Here is a 26,301-nt window from a genome sequence, read left to right as displayed (position 1 = left end):
CCGCGTGTCGCCACTGTGTGATCGCAGACCGAGCGCCACCACAAGGCAGGTCCCGAGATACGGAATAGCACTCGCCCCAGTTGTACGACGACTTTGCTAGCGACTACACTGACGAAGCCTTTCTGTCATTTGCCGAGAGATAGTTAGAATAGCCTTCAGCTAAGTTCATGGCTACGACCTAGCAAGGCGCCATTAGCCTTACATAGTTTGATAGTTATCGTATGAAATGTCTCATCAAGAACGTTGTAAACCAATGACGAATTAAAAGTTAAGTATTATAGCAGCTACGTACTTTTCTTGCTACCATTCATTACGTATCTTGTTTCAGACCTCTCTGTAGACTAAGAGAGATTACGCGTGCCTTTCGGCTACTTCAGTGTGGCGTAGCTGTCTTGTTACGCCACAACAGTATGTATTTAACTCTCTGATCTTCTACACAGTGGCACTTGACATTGTCTACTTTGTTATAGCCCATCTTGCCGTATTAACCCCAAGCTGCCTGCTCTTGATCTCAATCTATTCAAGGACTTGCATGTCAGCACGCCCCTCTCATAATCAGGCAGTAGAGTTTCAGATACTGTTTTCCAACCAGGAGGCAGTAGAGCCGCTCTGCTGGTGTAGATTTTAAACAGCGTATTAAATGTCTGTATGTCTCATTGAGGGCTTGACTCACTTGTTTGGCGTGTCTCGATTTATACTAAATGGGACAGGTGTTCTCTGCAGTGGAATAACACAGTACAATTGCAGAAGTTCAGATTGTTTTGACTTCACTATCCCATATTGAATCAACCAGTTTTCTAAGGAGACTGTACCTGGTGGAAACTTTGAACTTGGTATTATTGTATGTAAAAGATCTGTTGAGTGTTATTCCTTGGTATTTTGGAGCACTGCATTGTTCAAGTTCAGCTCCTGACCAGATCATCTTTAAATTCTGAGTGCTTCCCAATTTCTCAAATGGAAAACACAAATTTGTGTCTTAGATGAATTTGGTTTAAGCTGGTTTGCTGTGTAGTATCGTAGTCTTTCAGGAGTATTAATGAGGGTGTTTCCACTGAGTCAAAAACTGTATGCTCTATGTGAAAAGAGCAAGACCATCTGCATACAAAAAAACTTCCAGTATTGATGGCTGTAGGTTGGTCATTTGTAATTATATTACATAGTGTTGTGGTCCAGTAAACTTTGAGGAATACAATTCTTCTGTAACCTCCAGTAGCTGTGCTGTCCTTGAAGGACAATGTAAAACTTGAGATTTTGCAGTAGAATGATGACGAATCTGGTTAGCTTAAAGTCCTTGGTCAGTAGTACAGCTTAGTTAACAGTAGCTGCTGCTCATAGGTCAACAAATACCACTCCAGTTGCCTTATGAACTTTGAGACAATCTTCTGTGAACTGTGTGTGACTCGAGAGAGGTCTCCAGTACAACTTTTACCAGGATACAATCCAGCTTGTTAAGGTATAAGTAAAGGGTCAATTATGAACAGAAGAAGATCTAAGATAAATCTTCCTAGCAATCTATAGAGGTGTCATAGTAGTGCAACTAGTCTAAAATTATTCAGATTGTCTCTTCTTTGCCAGGTTTTAGCAGGGCAACTACTCACACTGTTTTCCTTATATTTAGAATTTGGTATCAGTTCATACATTTCTTTGTTGTTAGGCCATACTGCTTCATCTTTCTCTTTGAATATCATCACAGCTAACTAATTTTCCATTTTTACTCTGACAGTATTCCCTAATTCAGCCATGTCGAATGCTATTGTAAGATCGTTATTCTGCTCATGGTCTACTGTATAAAGCTTGGGCATTTTAGATTTGTGGCTGGCCTTCCCGCTTAGCAGTAGCTGATGTGCTATTTGGTTGTTGGTGGTGATTTTAGGTTTATTGGTCTCCATTGGTTCGTTGCTAAGATCTACAGTCTCTTGTCAGATTGAAGCCGTCAATCTTTCTAATCCAATGATCCTTTGTGTCTTGTTTATAGCGCAAATGAGCTTGTTTCCACAGTTACTTCACTAAAAGAATATTTATCAAATATCCTTTTAGCAAAGTAACAGTGGAAACTGGAAACAAGAGCTCATTTGCACTATAAAGGAGACACAAAGGATCAATAGATTGGAAAGATTGATGGCTTAAATCTGACTAGAGACAATAGGAAATCTTAGCAATTTATGAGATAAATTGTGGTATTCTGAAAGTAGAGCAGATTGATCTTATGCAAGAGCAGATGTTCGGCATTCCTGAGGCATAGACATCAGGAGCCTCTCTTTCCAGCTGATCTTCTACTCTTCCTCTGATCTAACAACAACGAGGCAGCTACAGCTGACCATTAGAAGGCTGGAATCCTGGGCCCAGACAACTGTTTTTCGGTTCTCACCTGAGAAGACTGTGTGTGTCAATTTTAATTGTGCTCGGCAGAGTTTTAACCAACCAGAGCTTACAATGGGGGGACCATATTTTACGTTTTCAAGACACTGTGAACACTTTGAGTTTATTATTTGATTGGAAATTAACATGGCTCCCACACCTGAAAGACCTATGAACAAAGGGCTTCCAGTTGTTGACCGTTTTGAAATGCCTTGGCAGGAAAAACATGGGGAGCTGACAGGTCCCGCCTCGTGCAATTTTATAGGGCGTCTGTCCCATCACACTTAGACAATAGGAGCATGGTCTATGGATCGGCCCATCCTTCCTACCTCCAAATGTTAGATGTCCATGATGAGGGCATTCGGATATTGACTGGAGCCTTTCGGACCAGCCCAGTTCAGAGGCTGGTGAACCACCACTCTGGATTCGGCGACATATCCTTTTCGCTCGACAGGCGCTGGAAGTCTCAGCGTCACCTCAGCCATTGGCGTTTCATTCAGTGATCCAACCCACCTTCGAACGACTGTTCAGGAATCAGCACAAAGTGACCCAACCATTTGGTATACGTTCTACGGACTGTCTCAAGGATCTGGACCTCTCTGGCATGAAAATACACACCCAGGGATGGAACGCAGTGCCACCTTGGTGTCTTCAGAGGCCCAAAGTGATTTTAAGCTTGACACAGTACACGAAAAGTTATACTCCAGATTTGGTTTTTACATCTTTGTTTTTGTCCATTTTAAGTATGTGCGGTAGTTTTATCGTTACTTATACAGATGGATCCCAGCAGGAGAATGCTCTCGATTGTTCTGTGGTTTTCCGTGGTAGGGTTTTCAAAGTGCGTTTTCCAGAACAATTTACAAATTATGATCGGAGTTATATGGTATTCTGATAGCACTGGGGGGAGTTCAGACATCACCATACGAATTTTCGTGTCTATTCCGACTCTTAGTGCGCTGCAAGCACTTCACCAAATGTATCCAGTAGACACGCTGATTCAGTTCATTCCTGACTCCTTCCAGCAGCTCCAACGCCGTGGCAAGGACGTGATCTTTAGCTGGGCATCTGGTCACATTTGTATACAGGGTAACGACATGGCTGACAAAGCTGCCAAGGAAGCATGTTGGGATGGTGCTGTCCATCGATGTCCCCTCCCGTTGCACGTCATTATCTCATTTTCTGACAGATGCATCATGCGTCAGTGGGAGACTGAATGGTTGTGGTGTCAGACAACAAACTGCAGTTGCTCAAATTGACCACAAAGGCTTGGCGGACTTTGTGTCAACCTCACTGCTGAAAGGAGGTTTTGCTTACCAGACTGAGCATCGGGCATAGCCCTATCTCACATGGCTTCCTCCTCCGGCGGGAGGATCCACCATTCTGTGTAGTTTGTGACGTGCCGCTTTCAGTTCAGCATATTGTGGCTATGTGTCTCCTATATACTGATATTAGGGCAGCCCTCGGTCTCGCTGGAGGTGTGCCCACGATCCTCGCAGATACAGATACCAGTTTTTAAAGAGTGGTGAAATTTTGTGAACTCTCAGGCCTCATCCCTAAACCGGTGGGGAAGGGTGGCAGACTTCAGTACATTATAAACTGCTCCGCATGTGGGGGCTCCTTTGTCTCCACCCATGAGATTTCATGTTGACTTACCGTCAGAGTTCTGATGACCATGATGTCTAGTGCCCCCTCAACCCAAATCATCATCATCATCATCTTTCCAGCTGCAGTGAAGCTATCATAGGATTTTTTATAATAGGTTCTATTCTGAGTACCTTAACATATAACAATTATGCAAATTTTAAGCATTCTGTCATTTTGAAATTGTACCTCCTACAAAGAGGTGCATTCTGAGGTCTAAAGGCATTAGTCTCTGCTGTGGGTTTGGTATTGTGGAGCATACAGATTTTACACATCATTGACTACTATTGAATATAAGGTCATGGCTGTAACTTTGGCTCCACTTAGTGTTGAATGATGTAGGTAGTTTTGCATCATGATTTAGAGTAAGATGATTCTTTTCTGTCCATTCTTGCACTGCTGCCCCAGTCTAACCTGTGACAACCTGCATATTTTTGTTATTAAAATTGGTTTATTAAGTGTAAATACAGTGCAAGATGGTTTGCAATGGGGAGAGATGGTAAAATTAACTGTTCCTATACTAAGAATTTAAATATAATTTTTCTCCATAACTGCTGTGCGTATAACCTGGACATTTGGATGGATAAAAATAGCTTTTTGGTGTTAGTAGTGGTGTATTCAGACAGCGAGATGCAGCCTGTTCATCTTTGGTCTGTGCATCTCACTGCTTCTGTGTGTCTTCTGTATGCACAATATGTGACATACATATTTGTTTCATTGACCTTCTAGCACTTCTTTTTTAGTTGTTGAAATTTCTTCATGTTAACTGAGATGATTGTTAACTGTGGCCATAGAACGGCTCAGTTGATGTTTCTGGTGTGAAAAGAGTGGCTGCCAGGTAATTTTGATTCATTGTTTGTTCACTGCCCAAGGTTTGCTTAATTGCTATTTTTATTTTGTCACTTGATTGCTATTTTTATTTTGTCCACTTGTCATAGCAGTCTTCAGGAAGGTTCGTTTCATATGCCCCAAGTATCAGTTAAATGGACATTTTGTAACCTGCCCCATGGAAGTTCTGACAGTAACCAGCAAATTATTTACATATGTATTGTGGACAATTGTGGAGATTGAGGTACATCCAAAACTTCTTAGAGATTTGATGATTTCCCCCTAAATAGAACATACAGAGTTCTAGTTGCAAAGTAGTTCATCATCATTCACAAAGCTAGTCCAATATTCTGCAGGTTCTTTTATGTTCAAAGGGCAGTTCTGAGATGCACTCCGCCGTCATGTTAAAACTATTTGTCAACGTTGAGCTTTCATTAGCAGTAGTTGTTAAATTCAACTACCAAGCGTGGTACACATTCAGTAACAGAGTAAATTGTTCCTTCACTTAATGTAAGGAAAAGCATTCTTGATGAACCAATATATCAGTATTTTGTGGATATTTTTATCGTCAATGAGTACTAAAGTTCTAAATTTTGTGCAAAGCCATATGGACTAGTAATCAAGCATGACTTTCAAAAGTACGAAAGGGTTTGCCAGAGCCCTGTGTCATAAAATTGATGACACTCAAATTGTTTAATGAAGCAATGTATAAACCGTATATTTAAGCTACAGTGGCAATACAAAAATATTTAACAGGGGTATACGTAGATATTAAAGTTGTTTTGTAAGGTCATGGCATGTGCTGTGGTCATCTTTCTTCATGTTAAATGGCTGTCTTTTCGCGGTGTGTTCAGTTACCTCCATTGCTGTGGGCCCTTGGAACTTATTAACCACTATTCACAAATTGTCACCGTATACTTAAAGAAGACACCACAATTAACAAGATGGTGGTCAGAACAAAGCTTGTTTCAATTTAACAGTCAATATTTGACAAGTTTTGAAGTCACCCATTTGCATCCTTCTGTATGTGGACACTACTATCAGAAACTGTTGTGAGGATTTTGATCCAGTTTCCACTAACAGATACACTACCAACAAGGAAGGTTTTCGTATGTAATTTGTAAAGATTTTAAACAGTGGAAAATCCAGGATGGAATGTAACAATTATGAGAACGAAAGTTGCTACTCTCCACATAGCGGAGATGCTGAGTAGAAGATAGGCACAACATCAAGACTCTCACAATTAACGCTTTTGGCCATTAAGGCCTTCATCAACAGTAGACATACACACACCAAAAAAAGTTTTGCATCACCTCGGTTCCAAGAGTTCCAGAACCTGTACAGAAAATTGGAATAGAGATAAACATAAACACCATTTCTGCCCTTTTTATTATGTTATACCATCATATAGTGATGTTATACCACCATATAGCAAAACCTTCAGAGGTGGTGGTTCAGATTGCTGTACACACCAGTACCTCTAATACCCAGTAGCACGTCCTCTTGCATTGATGCACTTCTGTATTTGTTGTGACATACTATCCACAAGTTCATCAAGGCACTGTTAGTCCATGTTGTCCCACACCTCAACGGCGATTCGGCGTAGATCCCTCAGAGTGGTAGGTGGGCCACTTCGTCCATAAGGACCCCTTTACAATCTATCCCAGGCATGTTCTATAGGGTTCATGTCTGGAGAACATGGTGGCTACTCTAGTCAAGCAATGTTTTCATCCTGAAGGAAGTCATTCACAAGATGTGCATGATGGGGGTGCGAATTGCCCTCCATGAAGATGAATGCCAAGCCGATTTGCTGCCGATGTGGTTGCACTATCGGTCGGAGGATGGCATTCATGTATCGTACAGCCGTCACGGCGCCTTCCATGACCACCAGCGGCATATGTCGGCCCCACATAATGCCACCCCAAAATAGCGGAGAACCCCCATCTTGCTGCGCTCGCTGGACAGTGTGTCTAAGGCATTCAGCCTGACCGGGTTGCCTCGAACCACGTCTCCGATGATTGTCTGGTTGAAGGCATACGCGACACTCATCGGTGAAGAAAACGTGATGCCAATCCTGAGCGGTCCATTCAGCATGTTGTTGGGCCCATCTGTACCGCACTGGATGGTGTCGTGGTTGGAAAGATGGACTTCGACATGGACGTCATGAGTGAAGTTGCGCATTATGCAGCCTATTGCGCATAGTTTGAGTCGTAACAAGAACTCTTGTGGCTGCACGAAAAGCATTATTCAACATGATGGCGTTGCTGTCAGGGTTCTCCGAGCCATAATACATAGGTAGCAGTCAGCCACTGCAAGTAGTAGCCCTTGGGCAGCCTGAGTGAGGCATGTCATCAACAGCTCCTGTTTCTCTGTATCTCCTCCATGTCCAAACAACATCGCTTTGGTTCACTCTGAGACGCCTGGACACTTCCCTTGTTGAGAGCCCTTCCTGGCACAAAGCAACAATGCAGACTGTCTAGGCATGGTTGAACTACAGAGCCGTGTACCTCCTTCCTCTTGGAATGACTGGAACTGATCAGCTGTTGGGCCCCCACCCGTCTAATAGGTGTTGCTCATGCACGGTTCTCTACATCTTTGGACTATCCTCAGTCAACATGGAAGCTTTAATTGTGAGAGTCCTTATGCCTATCTGCGAATCAGCATCTCCGCTGTATGGTGTCAGCATCTCCGCTGTATGGTGAGTAGCATCGTTCCTTCTCATAATTGTTACATTTGTAAATATTTTGTACGCATTGTCTGAATCATGCTGAATTAAAGTTGTGTTGTGAGGAACATTACATCGCCATGTAGCGAACTGCCACCATACCTCGAGAGAGCAGAAGAGACCCAAGAGTGCAGCAAGCATGATTGAATCCACATCTGGTTTGGTGGTGTAGCAGTAGACAGGGTGTATACGACCTGGGACAACCGGAAGATCCGGGAAAAACCTGGGAATTTTTTCATCCGGGAGAAAACTGGGAAAAACCCGGTAATTTTTTAATATTCCAGGAATTTTTTGTTTAGTTTTCTGTTAAATTTTTGTAATTTTGACTGGTAAGAATCAATACTCTAACAAAGGATATTACTGTATCCCGCTACAGCAGAATAATACTGCAACAATAAAACGTGAATGAGGAAAAAAAAGAAAATAAAACATAAATTGCAAAGGAAATGTGCCATATACAACAACAAAATACAGTGCTCATGCAAGCGTTTGCCAGCAGCAAAATGTGTCAAAGGCTTTAGGAAGACTATGCAATGCTTCATAACAACAAATTGCCTCTGATGAGCGTGACGTCACAACAGTTTGCCTTAGATTTGTTTTAGCAGTTACAAGTGGGTTCATGCGCCTGCGCAGTTGAGTGGCATATGAGTAGAACCTTCTCCCTTTTCTGGCTACAGAAATGTGGCTGCTGCTGTGTAAGCAGTCGCCGCAAGCAGCTAGGTGCCAACTGGAAAAATTTTACTGCCGCGCCCAAGCTAGGGCTATGAGGGAGGGGGTGCCAAATTCATATTCTTCAGGAGTAAAAACATAGTTTCACAAAGTGTCTTGCATCCAGCGCACGTTGGTCTATTGATTACTCATTGAACACTTTCTATAAGTTGATTTTTGAATGAATCATAAGCTGCGTGGGGTAGCCGTGTGGTCTAGGGCGACTAGTTATGGTTCGCGCGGCTCCCCCCGTCGGAGGTTCGAATCCTCCCTCAGGCATGGGTGTATGTGTTGTCCTTAGCACAAGTTAGATTAAGTAGTGTGTCAGCCTAGGGACCAATGATATCAGCAGTTTGGTCCCATGGTAAAAAAAAAATAATAAGTTGATTTTTGAATTAGTGCACAGTTTATAAGATGTGTCTGTCAGGGGAATCCTCATCCCATCTAGAAATAAACTTCCCTGCAGTCAAAAGGGGACCGGGCTATACAAGCTGAGCGGAGTAAAGCCTAACGAGTGAACGCCGATCACTGTCTGATTATGTGGTTGATTGGGTTTGCGAATGATAAGTGTTGTTATAATTACTAGGGAAATCCATAGATACAGACTACCAGAGTGGAAATAAACGACTAACAGGAATAACAGGTAAGAAATATTACGCATTATCTTCTCGGTGTATCCAGGAAAATGAAATTTTGTCAGAAAATTTTTGGCCAGATCACTACACAAGTAAGGGCCAGCTGTACAGCCCTGTCTAGCAGCTGCTTAAGTTATATTCTGGAAGTAGCGCGGAAAATGGTTTGTAGGAACATAACAACACCTAATCGGAGAATATTCAGGGATAACTAAACCTGTGATTGTGGCAGGGTTTGTGAAGTTAACTGGCGAATAAGTTTTGACAAAGGCAGGAATAGTTCCAGAATTAGTCATGACAAGATTGTTTGTTAGAATGAGGAAGGAGAAGAAACAGGGACATCACACAAATTAGGGAAGTATATGACGATTCCAAATTTATATTAAAATCTCATACTACTGCTTTTCGATCTATCATGCTCGAGAAACTGGAGCATATGAATGAAATGTGAAACTATTTTCTAACATAAAGCTTTTTGCTTTTAGTAGGCCTAATAGGCATTTTATGTTGATTCTCGTGAATTATATTCTGATGTGTTATAAAAATGACCATTTGTGCCAAAACAGTCCCGTTATTTGGTGTGTGTTACAATTTCTGCAGTGTTAGAAAGAACTGTTTTGTTTTATTTAGCAGACAGTGACGAAATAGATGTAATCAGACCGAGAAACCACGCCAGTCTTGGGTACTGTTTGTATTAACAGCTTATGCAGTATTAGACAACGATATTTCAATTTTTCATGCAGCAAAACGTTTGATGAACTTTGATGAGATAATAGATTCTGTCGCAGAAAGGAAAGCACGCTGTGTAAAGCTGTAGCAAGATTAGAGGGAAAACAATGCTAGCAGCTAAGGATTGAAGAAGTGTGTACTGTATTGCTTGTTTCTTGTCTTTACTGGTTTTATGTATCCTATATTTAATTTTATGTCACCCAAAACAGCAAGTTATTAGCTAACAGGCAATAAAGAGTGCAAAATTTTCTGAAGAGTTCTTGTTCTCCCGATTACAAATAATCCCATCCAGTATTAATTGCGAGGGTTTATATATAAAAAAAGGAGGGGCAGGATGTCAAACCGGGCGACTGGGAGCAGGAGAGGCACCACAGGACATTTTAATTTCCTCTGTCCTGAATATGGTTTGATGCCATCCAGTACGAAATATACACGTTTCAATCCGACGGAGCGAAATACAGTGACGTGCGGTAGAAGAATGCTGTGTGAAGAGGGGTGGCACTGCACTCTGGCACACTTAAGAATAAATGACGTCTTACGTTTCCTGGAACATATTTGTTTCATGTATCAGACATCTTCAGAAAGATGTGTGCTACAAAATGAACATAGTTTTGAAAATTCGATTTTTTTAATTTTTGGCGTATCTCAAACGCTCGAGGGAGGGGGCAGGGGCGGGATTTCCACTTTTCTGACAGTTATGCATTAATCGCCTTGTAGAACAAAGAAGTTATTTTTGTCGATTTGCTAAAGAAATTTGGCTTTTATTAATCTTTTATGCTGAGGCAGTCAAATTGGCTAATTTCAACTGCTTGCTGCATTTCAAGTGCACGTTTTCATCTTCTAGCACATATGGCATTATGCCATAATAAAGAATCAAATGAGTTAATACAGTACTGGTACTCAAAGAAAATTTACATCCCGAAACCCACTCTGAAAAGCTTAATGTCAGGTCGAGGCCTACTTCATTGGGAATCTGGACATATGAATGTGCTCTTTAAGTATGCACTTTAAATGTGCCATTTTAGTATGGTTCACGAAATTCCGATGCTCTTGGAGTATCCTCTCATGTCTCTTTTCTTTTGCAAGATATTTTAGTGTTTTACATGTACGAACATATGGGCTTCATGCGTCATAGCAGCTGCCAAAGTGTGGTGGCGCCTGTTATCTGGCACTCTCTGACGACTACGGAAATGAACCTATTTCTAACAGGTCGCGGGAAAATATTGTGAATGGTGGTTTGAAAAGCATTACTTTCAAAGTAAATTTCCTTTTATGCAATTTGAACCATGTGCGAGAATGTACGATGAATTTCTTAAATCACAGAGCGTTCGATGAAGAGCCATTTAGAAGTATTTTGAGCCTGGATCAGACGTTCATATCACGCAAAAAAATCAACATTATATGTGAAAGCTTAGCTTCTCTTGCAGCTTATTAACCTTAGAGACCAATATTATATGTGAAAGCTTTACTTTTCGTGTAGCAACACTATGTATATTAATTTAAAACGTTAACTTTTCCTGTTCGTGTATCCGCACTACATAAGTGATATTGCTATAGCTGACTACATCACGTGTCCTGTGGTCTGAATATCCGCTGTCATCGGCTGGTGGGATCACGTGACATGAGCTATGACTGGCTTACAAAAGCGCATCCCAATCTCGATTACAATGGATCGGAAAGTAACATGCGGTGTTTGGTGAAATTCGAATTTATACTTTCGTAATACCAAAATGTGCAGCGTACATGTTGCTGCACATAAAGAAATCTTTCCAAAAGGAGTTTTCTTCCCTGAGTTTCGTTTTCTAAAGTGCCGGGAAATTCCACGTCCGTGTATAAAAACAGAACCATTCAAAGGATTGATAAGTTTTACAGTTCCGAGGGAAAATGTACTGTCACTTAATAACATGGAAAAAATGTGTTTTCATCCAGGAGAAAGTGTATTTTTAACCAGGAAATCCGGGAATTTTTTCCCTTGTCCGCGTATACACCCTGAGTAGAGCATGTAGCTGGAAATTGAAATGTTGTGGATCAAACCTTGGCAGGATCACTTTCTTTTACTCTGCACTTTAACGTGGCATTTCTGTCTTAATGATGTGGAGCTTTGCCTTGGATTCCACGTTACATTGTGCCTACCTTTTTCACTGGTTGGGTAACTGGTTAGAGGCATGAGTCGCCTAAGGGACATCCAATTGATTGCAATTTGTTTGAGAACAGCTACATGGGGGAAAAACAATAAAAAATAAATAATACATGAATAAAAACTTTCCTGAAAATCTACTTCAGATTAGAATGCAGATTTGCTCCATTAATACAGGGTGTTTGTAAATGAAATATGTGGTTTTAAAATTTACCAATAAATTGATTTACTTCTTTATATGGGATAACCATGCAGAATGTGCAGTGATAACTGCACAAGTTTTTGATGTGTTAATCACAATCTTGCAATATGTACACCCTTCGTCACACAACTCATATACATGGTAAACTATTTCTTCCTAGATGGCCTGCAGTGCGTCCTTCATCTGATAACACACTTCAGGGACACAGGTGTTGGCTATACGTAAACTCTGTCTTTCACAAACCTCTACAGAAAGAAAATGCAGGGTGTTAAGTCCAGTGAACGGGGCAACCAGGAAGAATGTTGTTGTCTGCCATTGCAGCATGTCCAATCCAGCTTTGATGAAGAACATGATAAAGATGCTCTCGTAAATTCCTGTGAAAATGGGGCAGAACACTGTCCAGTTGCCAATGTAATCATCATCACTGATCTTCAGCTGGGGTTATAACGAGGTCACCAACATGTGTGGCAGTGAGTTACTCATCACTGTTCGTTGTTTGAAGAAGAGTCTCACGCAAAATGCCCAAAAAAAAAGTTCACTTTTTGGAGAGTCACACTGATGCTCTATCATTGTATGTGGTTTCTCACTGTGCCGGGTACGGACATTGTGTGTGTGTTCATCTTTACATTTGTATCTTTCCACTTACATGGAAAGTTGATCTGCAGAAGATGAGTCTTTCTATAAAAACAGTGTCCTCCATATTTAACTGCAATTCTTAATGAAACTCACATCTTGTCACATTGTCTGCTGGCATAAGGGCCTGCACTAATCCCTCTTTGTACAGTTTAAAAACATACCTGCTTACACAACACCTCCTCACTACAGTCTTTGGCATTGAAAAATATCTGCTTGATTCACTATGTGACTTGCAAAGACTTCAATGAAATGCCTTGCACACTCTTTCGACATTAGCATCAGACAAACACCCCCCCCCCCCCCCCATGAACCATGGACCTTGTCGTTGGTGGGGAGGCTTGCGTGCCTCAGCGATACAGACAGCCGTACCGTAGGTGCAACCACAACGGAGGGGTATCTGTTGAGAGGCCAGAGAAACGTGTGGTTCCTGAAGAGGGGCAGCAGCCTTTTCAGTAGTTGCAAGGGCAACAGTCTGGATGATTGACTGATCTGGCCTTGTAACAATAACCAAAATGGCCTTGCCGTGCCGGTACTGCGAACGGCTGAAAGCAAGGGGAAACTACAGCCGTAATTTTTCCCGAGGGCATGCAGCTTTACTGTATGATTACATGATGATGGCGTCCTATTGGGTAAAATATTCCAGAGGTAAAATAGTCCCCCATTCGGATCTCCGGGCGGGGACTACTCAAGAGGATGTCGTTATCAGGAGAAAGAAAACTGGCGTTCTACGGATCGGAGCGTGGAATGTCAGATCCCTTAATCGGGCAGGTAGGTTAGAAAATTTAAAAAGGAAAATGGATAGGTTAAAGTTAGATATAGTGGGAATTAGTGAAGTTCGGTGGCAGGAGGAACAAGACTTCTGGTCAGGTGAATACAGGGTTATAAGTAAAAAAACAAATAGGAGTAATGCAGGAATAGGTTTAATAATGAATAAAAAAATAGGAGTGCGGGTAAGCTACTACAAACAATATATGAGCGCATTATTGTGGCAAAGGTATACACGAAGCCCATGCCTACTACAGTAGTACAAATTTATATGCCAACTAGCTCTACAAATGATGAAGAAATTGAAGAAATGTATGATGAAATAAAAGAAATTATTCAGATTGTGAAGGGAGATGAAAATTTAATAGTCATGGGTGACTGGAATTCGAGTGTAGGAAAAGGGAGAGAAGGAAACGTCGTAGGTGAATATGGATTGGGGCTAAGAAATGAAAGAGGAAGCCGCCTGGTAGAATTTTGCACAGAGCACAACATAATCATAACTAACACTTGGTTTAAGAATCATGAAAGAAGGTTGTATACATGGAAGAACCCTGGAGATACTAAAAGGTATCAGATAGATTATATAAAGGTAAGACAGAGATTTAGGAACCAGGTTTTAAATTGTAAGAAGTTTCCAGGGGCAGATGTGGACTCTGACCACAATCTATTGGTTATGACCTGTAGACTAAAACTGAAAAAACTGCAAAAAGGTGGGAATTTAAGGAGATGGGACCTGGATAAACTAAAAGAACCAGAGGTTGTACAGAGATTCAGGGAGAGCATAAGGGAGCAATTGACAGGAATGGGGAAATAAATACAGTAGAAGAAGAATGGGTAGCTTTGAGGGATGAAGTAGTGAAGGCAGCAGAGCATCAAGTAGGTAAAAAGACGAGGGCTAGTAGAAATCCTTGGGTAACAGAAGAAATATTGAATTTAATTGATGAAAGGAGAAAATATAAAAATGCAGTAAGTGAAACAGGCAAAAAGGAATACAAACGTCTCAAAAATGAGATCGACAGGAAGTGCAAAATGGCTAAGCAGGGATGGCTAGAGGACAAATGTAAGGATGTAGAGGCCTATCTCACTAGGGGTAGGATAGCTACCGCCTACAGGAAAATTAAAGAAACCTTTGGAGATAAGAGAACGACTTGTATGAATATCAAGAGCTCAGATGGAAACCCAGTTCTAAGCAAAGAAGGGAAAGCAGAAAGGTGGAAGGAGTATATGGAGGGTCTATACAAGGGCGATGTTCTTGAGGACAATATTATGGAAATGGAAGAGGATGTAGATGAAGATGAAATGGGAGATATAATACTGCATGAAGAGTTTGACAGAGCACTGAAAGACCTGAGTCGAAACAAAGCCCCCGGAGTAGACAATATTCCATTGGAACTACTGACGGCCGTGGGAGAGCCAGTCCTGACAAAACTCTACCATCTGGTGAGGAAGATGTATGAGACAGGCGAAATACCCTCAGACTTCAAGAAGAATATAGTAATTCCAATCCCAAAGAAAGCAGGTGTTGACAGATGTGAAAATTACCGAACTATCAGCTTAATAAGTCACAGCTGCAAAATACTAACACGAATTCTTTACAGACGAATGGAAAAACTAGTAGAAGCCAACCTCGGGGAAGATCAGTTTGGATTCCGTAGAAACACTGGAACACGTGAGGCAATACTGACCTTACGACTTATCTTAGAAGAAAGCTTAAGGAAAGGCAAACCTACGTTTCTAGCATTTGTAGACTTAGAGAAAGCTTTTGACAATGTTGACTGGAATACTCTTTCAAATTCTAAAGGTGACAGGGGTAAAATACGGGGAGCAAAAGGCTATTTACAATTTGTACAGAAACCAGATGGCAGTTATAAGTGTCGAGGGACATGAAAGGGAAGCAGTGGTTGGGAAGGGAGTAAGACAGGGTTGTAGCCTCTCCCCGATGTTGTTCAATCTGTATATTGAGCAAGCAGTAAAGGAAACAAAAGAAAAATTCGGAGTAGGTATTAAAATTCATGGAGAAGAAATAAAAACTTTGAGGTTCGCCGATGACATTGTAATTCTGTCAGAGACAGCAAAGGACTTGGAAGAGCAGTTGAATGGAATGAACAGTGTCTTGAAAGGAGGATATAAGATGAACATCAACAAAAGCAAAACAAGGATAATGGAATGTAGTCTAATTAAGTCGGGTGATGCTGAGGGAATTAGATTAGGAAATGAGGCACTTAAAGTAGTAAAGGAGTTTTGCTATTTGGGGAGCAAAATAACTGATGATGGTCGAAGTAGAGAGGATATAAAATGTAGACTGGCAATGGCAAGGAAAGCGTTTCTGAAGAAGAGAAATTTGTTAACATCGAGTATTGATTTAAGTGTCAGGAAGTCATTTCTGCAAGTATTTGTATGGAGTGTAGCCATGTATGGAAGTGAAACATGGACGATAAATAGTTTGGACAAGAAGAGAATAGAAGCTTTTGAAATGTGGTGCTACAGAAGAATGCTGGAGATTAGATGGGTAGATCACATAACTAATGAGGAAGTATTGAATAGGATTGGGGAGAAGAGAAGTTTGTGGCACAACTTGACCAGAAGAAGGGATTGGTTGGTAGGACATGTTCTGAGGCATCAAGGGATCACCAATTTAGTATTGGAGGGCAGCGTGGAGGGTAAAAATCGTAGAGGGAGACCAAGAGATGAATACACTAAGCAGATTCAGAAGGATGTAGGTTGCAGTAGGTACTGGGAGATGAAAAAGCTTGCACAGGATAGAGTAGCATGGAGAGCTGCATCAAACCAGTCTCAGGACTGAAGACCACAACAACAACATCAGACAAACAAGGTCGACCAGGACCTTCCGGCTTCCACGACTGTCGGTACCACCTATCTAAGTTATTTGTGTTTGGTGGCTCTTTCCTAAACCCTGAATGAAATTCACAGGGTACTGTAGCCAGAAATCTGAACCCCAATGAAGTAGCATAGGCCAAGACCCTACAAAACACTCTTAATACCTGCATGTACTTCTGTTAAATGTTTTTGTACTGCCATTGTAGCCTGAAGATGAGATTTACACCTCAAAACATGTTGCTTTGTTAAATAATTTGAGTGTCTACAAATTTTGTGACTAATAGCAGTATCTGTAAAACATTTTTGAAAGTTCGTTTTACTCAAATGATTTCATTCTTGGGGACTCATGAAGACATATTCTTTGACGTGAATATTTGTGAATTATTACCCATGAATATTTGTGAATTATTACCCCCTACTTCATGTACAGTCTTTTCAATAGTGGTTTACGTATCTGTTGCAGCATTTGTTCTAAAACAGAATGTGAACATATTGCTGCTGGATAGCCACTAAGCATTTAAAAAAACCACATTACTTCAAAATTTTCTGTTTGAGTTTGTTTTTATGTTACTTTGTGTGTTTGGCTTTTTTTTTAATTGTAAATAGGGAATCTGTTTTACCAAGAGACAGAAGTCTTTGTTTTTGGATATATCATACAAATTATTGGCTCATACTGTGGCCTACTGGGTCCTACTTACCTGTTTTTGCTGTTGACTGAATCCTTAATTAACCTTCAGATTCACATACAGTCATTCCATGTTAGGACATCGTACACAAAAATATTTTAAACATCAGTAATGCTAAAATATTGTAATTATTAACTTTAGTGATATTACATTATTTCATTTTTGGTGTGAGATAAAATAAATGTGTGTGTTAAATATGCACCAAATAAGAAACCCACTTCCAGAAATTCGTAAACATATGAGAGCAAATTCTCTTTGTAGTCTTTGCGTAGGAATCTCCTCCTTTTTTGCCATCTGGAAAACAGAGTTTTTGGGAAAATTGTGATGCGCGCGCACACACACACACACACACACACACACACACACACACACACACACACACACACTTTTGGCGCACACCTTGCACCATGAGTCAACAGACTGGAATAGTTTTTCACGCATTTCCATTAACAGGAATAAACTAATTGGACTACTGAAATTTTAATGTATATGAAGCCCAAAAAACCATAAATTCCAGTATTGAGAGACCCTATTATATCTGTTGTTACTGTCCTCAGAGGAGGTGTCTTCCAGTATTGTGTGAATGTATAAGATGGCTTATGGAATAAACATTTCTTAATGAGGATGCCACAATACAAGACAAAAATACCACAGTTCACATTGCTAGTTTTACAAGCATAGATTGAAAAAACTGCTAATAAACTTGAACAGCTCCTCTAACTGACAGTCATGTGACTTGACCATTACTTAATACTGTAGATGCTCAACAGATGGGGCAGAGAATTTTCTGGTAATTAACTCTTATTTAGTTTCTTAATGGAACAATTGCAGCAGTGCATTCTAAATGGTACAGAGTTCCTCTGGAAACAATTCACAAGCAGTGTTCATCCATTCACTTTGTCATGAAATGAAAAATATCTTCTCCAAAAACTTTTTACATTTTCAAATATGATAGCATGCTGCACATTCAACATGTGATATATTCTGCTCCATCATTATATCACACTGGCTTCCAACCCCTGGCTACATGGATCATATCAGTGTTAAAGACCTTGGCACAAAACCTACCTCAGCCGCCCACTTGATGCATGTCACTCCATCCCTGTTAATGGCATAACTTATCCCATCAGGAGGAGAACTACATATGGAAGCAGGCATGCCGTAAACCAACTCTGCTGAAACTGTTGCATGGCTTTTTATGTGAGCTGCTACTAACTGGTGATTCATCTGTTGAAAGGGCCGCAGCTAAGCTGGTAAAGGCTTTTCATTCCAGTTGAGCTCCAGCTATCCTAGCTTTCAGAACGGTCAGTTTTCCCCTCCTACTCAGAGAGGAAAAAACTTAACAGCTCTGAAAGCTAGGAGTAGTTCTCCCTCTTGTAAACGTGGATATAAGCGGTACTGGAATTTTTCTAGCTGTAGGCAAGTAGTAGCCAGCTGTTCTACCTCATTGTAAGATTTTCACTGTTTTTTCTTGTTTTTATATGTATTTCTCCCTACATTCTCCATTATCACATCAATGGTATGTTTAATATTTTCAAAACGGATGTCTTATACTGAAGTAAAAAATTGTGGATATTTTTTGAAACTCATTTTACATTTTAAAGACTGTTTGCTCATTTTAACTATATAGCCTTGAACTATATACTAAATGTGATTCAGACTATAACATTTTAATAGGTGTGTGAAGTACCTCTCATGTTTTTTCATACAGTATGGCGGAGATCCTCTTTAGAATTTTCAGTTGCTACTGGAGACACAAGAGCTATATATTGTATTTTTGGTTCATGTGTCCTTTACATTACTGTATGCAGTTAATGTATCATTCTTCTTATGTCTGAAGCCTGTTATTACCATGCGTCCATTGCCCTAAGGTGCGCTACAGGTGCAAAGTGCTCCATATGCTGCCTCCAAAGCCAACCAGTGTACTTCATCACTGGCAAAACATGCTTCATTATGGCAAGTTTCACCTGTGAAACTAATCGTGTCATCAGCATGCCTGACCAATTGAGTCACTTTCCTGAAATTTTTTGCATATTTTTACACCTACCTCCTGCTCTGGTTGTACTTGTCTGATAGATTTCTATCTCTGTTTTGACACTTAGCAACAAATCCAGGCATCCACTTTCCACAAGGTGAATTCTAAACAATGCAGAGGTTTAAAGCATATTTTTTAAAAAAATTTTCCAGAATAATGATTTTACAAAATTGTGCGGAGAAATTATTGTTTAATTATATCTGTCTACTTTAGCTCTTCTTTATTTGTATTTGGTTAGAAAGTGTGGTGTGGAGAGTGAAGGAACTATAATTACAATATGAATGATTAGTGTCACATTGCAGAGAAATCCAACATTAAAGATTACTACTCTGTAATTTCATGTTGCAAGTGTTACATTAGCAGATGGAGATGGGGCCAGAGAAAAGAGAGTAAGAAGTTTGATTTTCACCCTGATGTAGTATGCTGTGATTTTTATAATATAAAATAATGTGTACTACGTGAAAGCATTACATGTAAATTGTACTTTTTTTCATTATTATGCTGTCTACCTTGGAACATTAGTCTAGTTTCATTTTGTAATGTTATAAGTTGTTTTGTTTGTTTGTTTGAATGTTATCAAGACCATTAATAAGAAACACACACACACACACACACACACACACACACACACACACACACACCTAATTATATAAGGATTTTTTTTTTTAATTTTCAGCCTGTTGGTACACTCTATTTATTAATATTACAGTGGTTCAAAGAATTTGAAGCAGTATTGTGGAAGTAATTTTCAGTAATTGTAGAAAGAGCCTCAACATGTCACTCTCAATCATAATTATATGTTAAGTGAAGATTTTCTTTTTTCTCTGAAATTTGTCTTACTAGGAAGTTGGTTAGTGACTGAAAGTGCTCTTGTCTTTCTGGATGTAATACATTGAATCCTACATTTAAACTGAAATATATTATTTTAGGTTGGGACCAGATCCAGACAATTGATTCTTTACTACGAAAAGGTGGCTACAAGGGTTCTGTGACTCCAGATATTAGAAGAAATATAAAACTCACACGTTACCAGAGCGAAAAGATATCTGTGAGCTATCAAGACTATCTCAACCATTGGCGCAATCGGCGGTGCTAGCAGATACTGTGGGGCCCTCCTGGCCCCAGCAGTGGTGCAGTGATGTGGACTGCTCCACCGCAGACTCTGAATCTACATCACTCGCAGCAAACTGCCCCTTTGGTGTTGCCTCCTGCACCAATTTTGCATCCACAGTTTGCTGCCCCTCCACCACAGCCCTTTGTTCTCAGTAATCATCAGCAGCAGTTGTCGACAACTTCTGTGGTGCACTGGTGGGACCAACCTGGGCCATCAGCCCTTTATCATGATGCTCAGTCCACATCCAGCAGCTACAACCACAACCACCACCAAGTGAGAAAACGCAAGTGACGATAGCTGTTGTTAATTGTAAAGAAGCTGTGTTGTTAGTTCACAGTTCCGCCTTGTGCCTACAACCAGCCTTGCATTGAGAGCTTTTACCTGTGATGTTACTGGGTTTTTGAATTAGGTCTAAAACTGAAATGGCAGCTTTCACCGATAAATGCAAGTTGGATGATAATATTTGTTGCAGTGCGTGCAAAATCGTGTTACTGAAAGTTATCAGTGTCATAATTTTCCCCTCATGATCTCAGCGAGTGGACATAGTAGATCTGTAATACTACTGAGAAACATTTGGTGACAAACTTAGTAACGTGAAAGTGACTTACGTCAGTACAGTGTTATTGTGTTTTTACAGATATATCTATATGTATATGTATACAGGTATACAAATATATACAAAGCTGTATAAAGCGGCCTTAGAAACAGATGAATGTTAAATTTGCCTACGGTACTTCAAGGTATGTTGAAAATGTGCTAAATCATGTGATATGAGCAAACGTGTCCATTTGAGTGAATTAGCATTATTTGAAATACCCGTACTCACTGCCATTTATTCGTCTGCAAATGGTGAATGTTAAAAATGAGTGTATGAAAAAAAAAAATGAAAACATGGTGGCAGATTGTTCCTTGTGATCTCCTCATAGTGATCGCTTTTGTCAGAAATTTCGTTTGTGTACGACTGTCCATTTTTATAGAAGTGGTACTATTTCGGATATCTTGCTGAATATTGGAACTTCATTAGCAAAGAAAATGTTGCTAGGTAACTCAAAATAACTTATTTTCAAGAAAAAAAATCGAAATGTAAAGATCAGCTTACACCATGTTATATGCTCAGGAATAAGTACTGTTTACACGACAAAATGAGGAAAGTGTAGTTTATGGAACTATGTGTAATGTTTTCCATATCTAAATGTCAAACATTTGTAAAATTTTTGTTAGTGTTGATATTTTTGTGACTTTTTTGCCAGATAATTTAAGAGGAATGAGCCTGTTTTTAGCTATACTATATGAGAAACTTAGTGGAAGAATGATTACTGCTTACAAAGGACTTTTGATTCTGATGAATTACATTGTGCTTGTGGATAGACTATTCTTTTCAGGTGTTACTTACTTGTTAATCAGGAATTTGTCTTCTTTCAGGCCATTACTTTGTAATGGGGAGTACGAGAGATGAAACTAATACAACATTTTTTCTTCATTGTGGAAAATAATTTTTTTATGTAGTTTCAGGATTTATTTAAGTGATGATGAGCTTCAGACTTTTGGAAGCATCTTCTTGTAATCAGTACTGCAGTACCAAACAAATTAAGAATAGTTAATATATAGGTATATATCAGCCGTTCAACAGTTTTTATGTTAAATTTACTGACTCGCCAACTATTTCATTGTTTCTGCTGTAAAATGACAATTCTATTAAAAGTAGTTGTAGTGTATCAGTATGCCTACTCTTAATATAGTTATAGTTTTATATTATCCCTGTTCTCAGAGATCTTACCATCACTAGTAAAAACTTGGTATAGATAAATACATTCAATTTGCATTTTACATAAAATAGGGGCTTGTTCACTTTCATTCAGTAACGGTTTTCTTCTTTTTTTGCAGTGTATAAGTGTATATGCCACTGTGTGTGTTGTTCGTTATTACCTATAAGATGTAAATGGAAATAGTAAAATCAAGTAATAATATACTGACATTTATGAGATGCTTACTGTAACTAAACTAACATTATTTTCCATGATTTTTTGTGCATACCTTATTGTGGTACTGCAGTATTCAAGTAAAGATCTCGAAAGAGGTGTGTTTTATATGCGTAATTATTTTTGTTGAATTAATCTAAAGCACTTCTACAAAGTCACACTTAATTGGAAACATCTGTTATACTGTGATCCTCACGATTTGTGTGAACACTAATGCAAGAAGCAACCAAAAAAACTTAAAAGTGTGAAAATTTGTGGAATGTGCCTGTGTTGCTCTTTTTTAAATGTTTTAGTATGTGTATTGAAGAGACATTGCTCTGACCATCGGAAAGGTAATATGAGAAAATACCGTATAAATGCTGAGGAAGACCACTAGTAAGAAATGTTGCCAGACATGCTTGTTTTGCAGTTTGTCAGTTTTGGACTTAAGCTTGTGGTTAATGAATGATAAATATTCTCATATGCTAGGTGCTGTTTTCACTTAAATTGTTCTGGCCTACAGTGGATTCCAGGAACTGTGTGTCACCTGAATAATTGTTTGAAACAATATGTAATCACAGGACTAGGATGAATGCCCTGTAAGTTAGAGTGAATGTGGAAGCATAAATATGTTAAACTGTGTTGTTACAGTCTGTTTTCAATAGGTTGTTGAACATTGGTTTTCTTAAAATTTTTGTAAGTTTTGCTTAGGTGGAGCTGTCATGTTAGACATTTTCCAGTAATGTAGCTCTGCATTAATAGAATTTGTTTATATTGGTGTGTTTTGATAGAATGCCATGTTTTTCCTTATGGTACATGTGTGTAATGTTGTTTTTTAAGGGAAGAAACTTAAAAACAGTGCTTCAGTTGTTACAGAAATAAACTGTATTTAAAGATACATGTGCATTAAATGTTTCAAAATTAGTTAAATTTGCAGTAGATGTCACATTTTACATGTTTCATATTTCTGAACTGTGTGTAATACATATTGAGTATTACATATTCTGAATCTAAATAAAACTGTTTTGAGTGTAAACAAAGCAACAAATGTGAAATTTTAACATTACTTAAAATAGCCCATAATGGTTTGCTGTTTGCAAAAAAAGCATTGATATTTATTTTAACAGCAAATTGTTTATGTTCTTCAAGCATTGCCTCAAATAGGTATTAGTGTTTGTATTGTGAAACTGAGATGAAAGTAATCAGTCTGAAATAGAATGTTTTGTACTGTTACAAAGCACATTTAATGCTACCAACACTATTTTGGAAATAAAAGATGATAGTAGTATTGATGTATGCATATTAATTGTACTGTCACTACTGTTTGTGTATGTTTCTGAGGGCTGCAAGATTACGGCAAAACACACACACACACCAAAAACTGCTGATGACAACAGTGTTGCAGAAAATTTGTTTGCTTTTAGTATGGTAAATGTTTTATATTCTTGTTAAAGGATTGTATATTCATAATTGTAGGTATTCATACCATTTTTGTTCTATGAGTAAATTATACAAGTGGTCAAGCAGTTATTACTTTCCTAAAACCACACAGTTTGCATACATTGGAACTGAATTCCATCATAATTGCTACAAATTTCTCTGTAACATTATTATTTGTCAGAGGCTGCCTCAACACAGATAAAATATTTTCTAAGTATACAGAATATGAATCCTATAAGTGAGTAATCTTCCTGGTGTAAATGAGGAAAAATTTTTTTTTTTTTTTTTTTTTTTTTCGACTAGACACACACAAGTTTCCTACAGGAATGCAGATATTACTGCATTTTCATAACCTGATTATCTGTTATATTTTCACAAAATTTGACGTTCTGTCCCCATCTCTATTTTTTAATCTAACAAACAATATTGTGTTAGCAAAAAATGCATGTGGGTATAAATTCAATTTTATTAGTGTAAAGGAAAAGATAGAAAAGTTAGAAAAAGTAACCTACACTGCCAGATAATACTCTCAATTATACTTTTTGTTGAGTTGTCGGAGGATAGTCACAAAGGTGTAATTATCACCTCACAGAAAAAATTAAGTTAAGGAATTAATATGTTATTTGACTGCAGTCCTGCTGCTCTTTAAAGGAGCCACAACGAAACAGTGCAACCAGTTGATAATGAATTATTTATGTGAATTTATTTTGATAAAGTGGAAATGTTGCAAGTGTGTAATGCCAGTCTAGGCAGCTATAGAAGTCGTCGGGATTGGCTTGGCACAGCTGCAACATTGCTGTTGTTCTATAAAACTAATTACCATGTATACTCCACTTTATCAGCGAGTTGCATCATTTTGTTTTGGCTCCTTTAACAGCATACTACACTATGCAATGTGAGAATTCCAATGAGTAGCAGGACTGCAGACATGTTTGTACAATCAAACAACATATAATTCCATAACTTCATTTTTGAGATTGCAGTTAAAACTTCATGACTACCCCTTGTTCAACTCGTACTCAGAGTAACTCATATTCCAACTATGCCACTATTGAAATGTTCTCTAAAGGGGGATGAAGTTTGGTCAACACATCCACCTACCACCTTATATATTTACTGTAGTGTGTGGTTCAGTGTTAAAGCTTAGAGCAAGCTTTGATCACTTTCTGTGGGAAAGAGGAGAAGGAACTATTCACAAGCAAGCCAATATGGAGAAATGCAAATGATATAAAAATGAAGACCAAACTAGAGACTTATGACTATTAAGTGGAGAGCAATTTGCTTGGAAACACCTTTCAATACAAATGATTATCAGATTAGTTTCTCACGGACTGCATAGGTTTCAGATATTGATCGAATTATTTCAAACAGGTGATGAAAGAGCAGCTCTAGTAACTTTGGAACTGAAATTGAGAATGGATTTACATTGATAGGAATGCCAAGTTAATCTGTATGGTTTGGACTGAAGAAGTGCCCTCTTGCAGGCCTCGGAATCTTGTGTTCATGCAAGTTTGAGTATATGGTGTGAGAGGACTCACTGTTGTCCCTTTATTTCCACTCAAAAGGTAAAACAGAAAACAAGGTTTTTGATACATTTATCACCCCTCTTCTAATAAATGGGAAGGTACACAATGCATTATGCTCGCTAAATCATCTCAGAATTACCTGCCTGCCTTGAACAAGGGGCATATAAATACAGTTCACAATGGGGAGCAGATTATACTGGTCAGGTTGTCTTGACTAGCAACATGATAAACTGGAAGCCACTGTAGTCAGAGCCAGTGTTAGCTGATTCCTGACAGCTGGCAGCACTGTTGCCAGCTTTCAGCTTTAAAGTGCAAACAGCTGCAGGTGGAAATAGTAGCCTTCTATACAGCTCTGGCAACATTGAGGCATTGCTGTAGATATGTTTACAGAAACAAAGTAAGTTATTCATTGAGGGAGGCACACGAAGCTGCTGTGCCCAGCCCTCTGCAGCTGTCAGATAATCTTATCCAAACTGAGCTATAGGAGTGTTAAAAGTGACAGAGAACTTAATGCACACTCGCTATAAAATTCTTCTCATTTTACCAACCAAGCATAAATTTAGCACAACAACATACTGAAAATGTAAATTCAGAACCATGGAAAACAATAAAATATTACTGCATAAGAAATGAGAGGCATAACATTTAAGACCCACACAATGACAGTTCAGAAACCAATACTGGTCAGTCAACCCACAAAATAAATAAATAAATTACAAATCCTTAGTTGAAGATTTGTTTAATACAAATTGCAGTTTGACTATGGGTATTCATTGTGCACCACCTCACAAATGGGGGGGAACAATTTCACTGTCAGAAACAGGTGTTTGATAAAACCCAGTCAACACACAGTGACACAAATTGTCTTCTTGACGAAGACTAGTTTTCTGATCTGTGATTGCCATGCGCCTGATATCCATTCACCTAAGATTTTATTAACCTGTCTCCCACTCGCAAAATACCATCTGCATCAACAAATAGTTATAAATCCTTTAATTTGCTGTTATTTTGTGCACAGGACTTGGTCTTCAACAAAGAAATGTCAATTCCATGCTCACTACGTTGAATAGTGCCAAGACCCTTTGCACTTTTGACATTCTTGTGGGATCAGTGGCCTAGTTGTCCTGCCTGTTGCAGTCCTGTGTTGTTAACAACCTCAGTGCCTAGGCCAACACACTATACTTTAACGATAGGTATTTACACAGCAAATTCATCATCAAGATTAATAACTGACAACAAGCATACTTGTATAGACCTTTGTGGTGCACCTTCTACACGTAGCGAAAGCCAAGTTGTGCAGTCCAGGCCCTAATTGGACAGCTATGGTGGGCCAAAACATTACT

General features: G+C 39.1%; 1 protein-coding gene across 1 annotated transcript in view; it reads left to right on the top strand.

Annotated features, from left to right (window-relative positions):
* Window positions 1-23,512, top strand: part of LOC124778013 (AMME syndrome candidate gene 1 protein homolog) — a 58,144-nt gene extending 34,632 nt beyond the window's left edge. The window contains exon 4 of the mRNA XM_047253587.1: window positions 19,850-23,512. Coding sequence (XP_047109543.1) covers window positions 19,850-20,016 — 167 coding nt within the window. The 3' untranslated portion in view covers window positions 20,017-23,512. The remainder of the gene's footprint in view (window positions 1-19,849) is intronic.
* The last annotated feature ends 2,789 nt before the right edge of the window (window positions 23,513-26,301 follow it).

Source organism: Schistocerca piceifrons, chromosome 2, assembly GCF_021461385.2.
Source record: "Schistocerca piceifrons isolate TAMUIC-IGC-003096 chromosome 2, iqSchPice1.1, whole genome shotgun sequence".
Classification (NCBI taxonomy): domain Eukaryota; kingdom Metazoa; phylum Arthropoda; class Insecta; order Orthoptera; family Acrididae; genus Schistocerca; species Schistocerca piceifrons.
The sequence above is the reverse complement of the archived record's forward strand: the minus strand, read 5'-3'. Positions and strand labels throughout refer to the sequence as shown.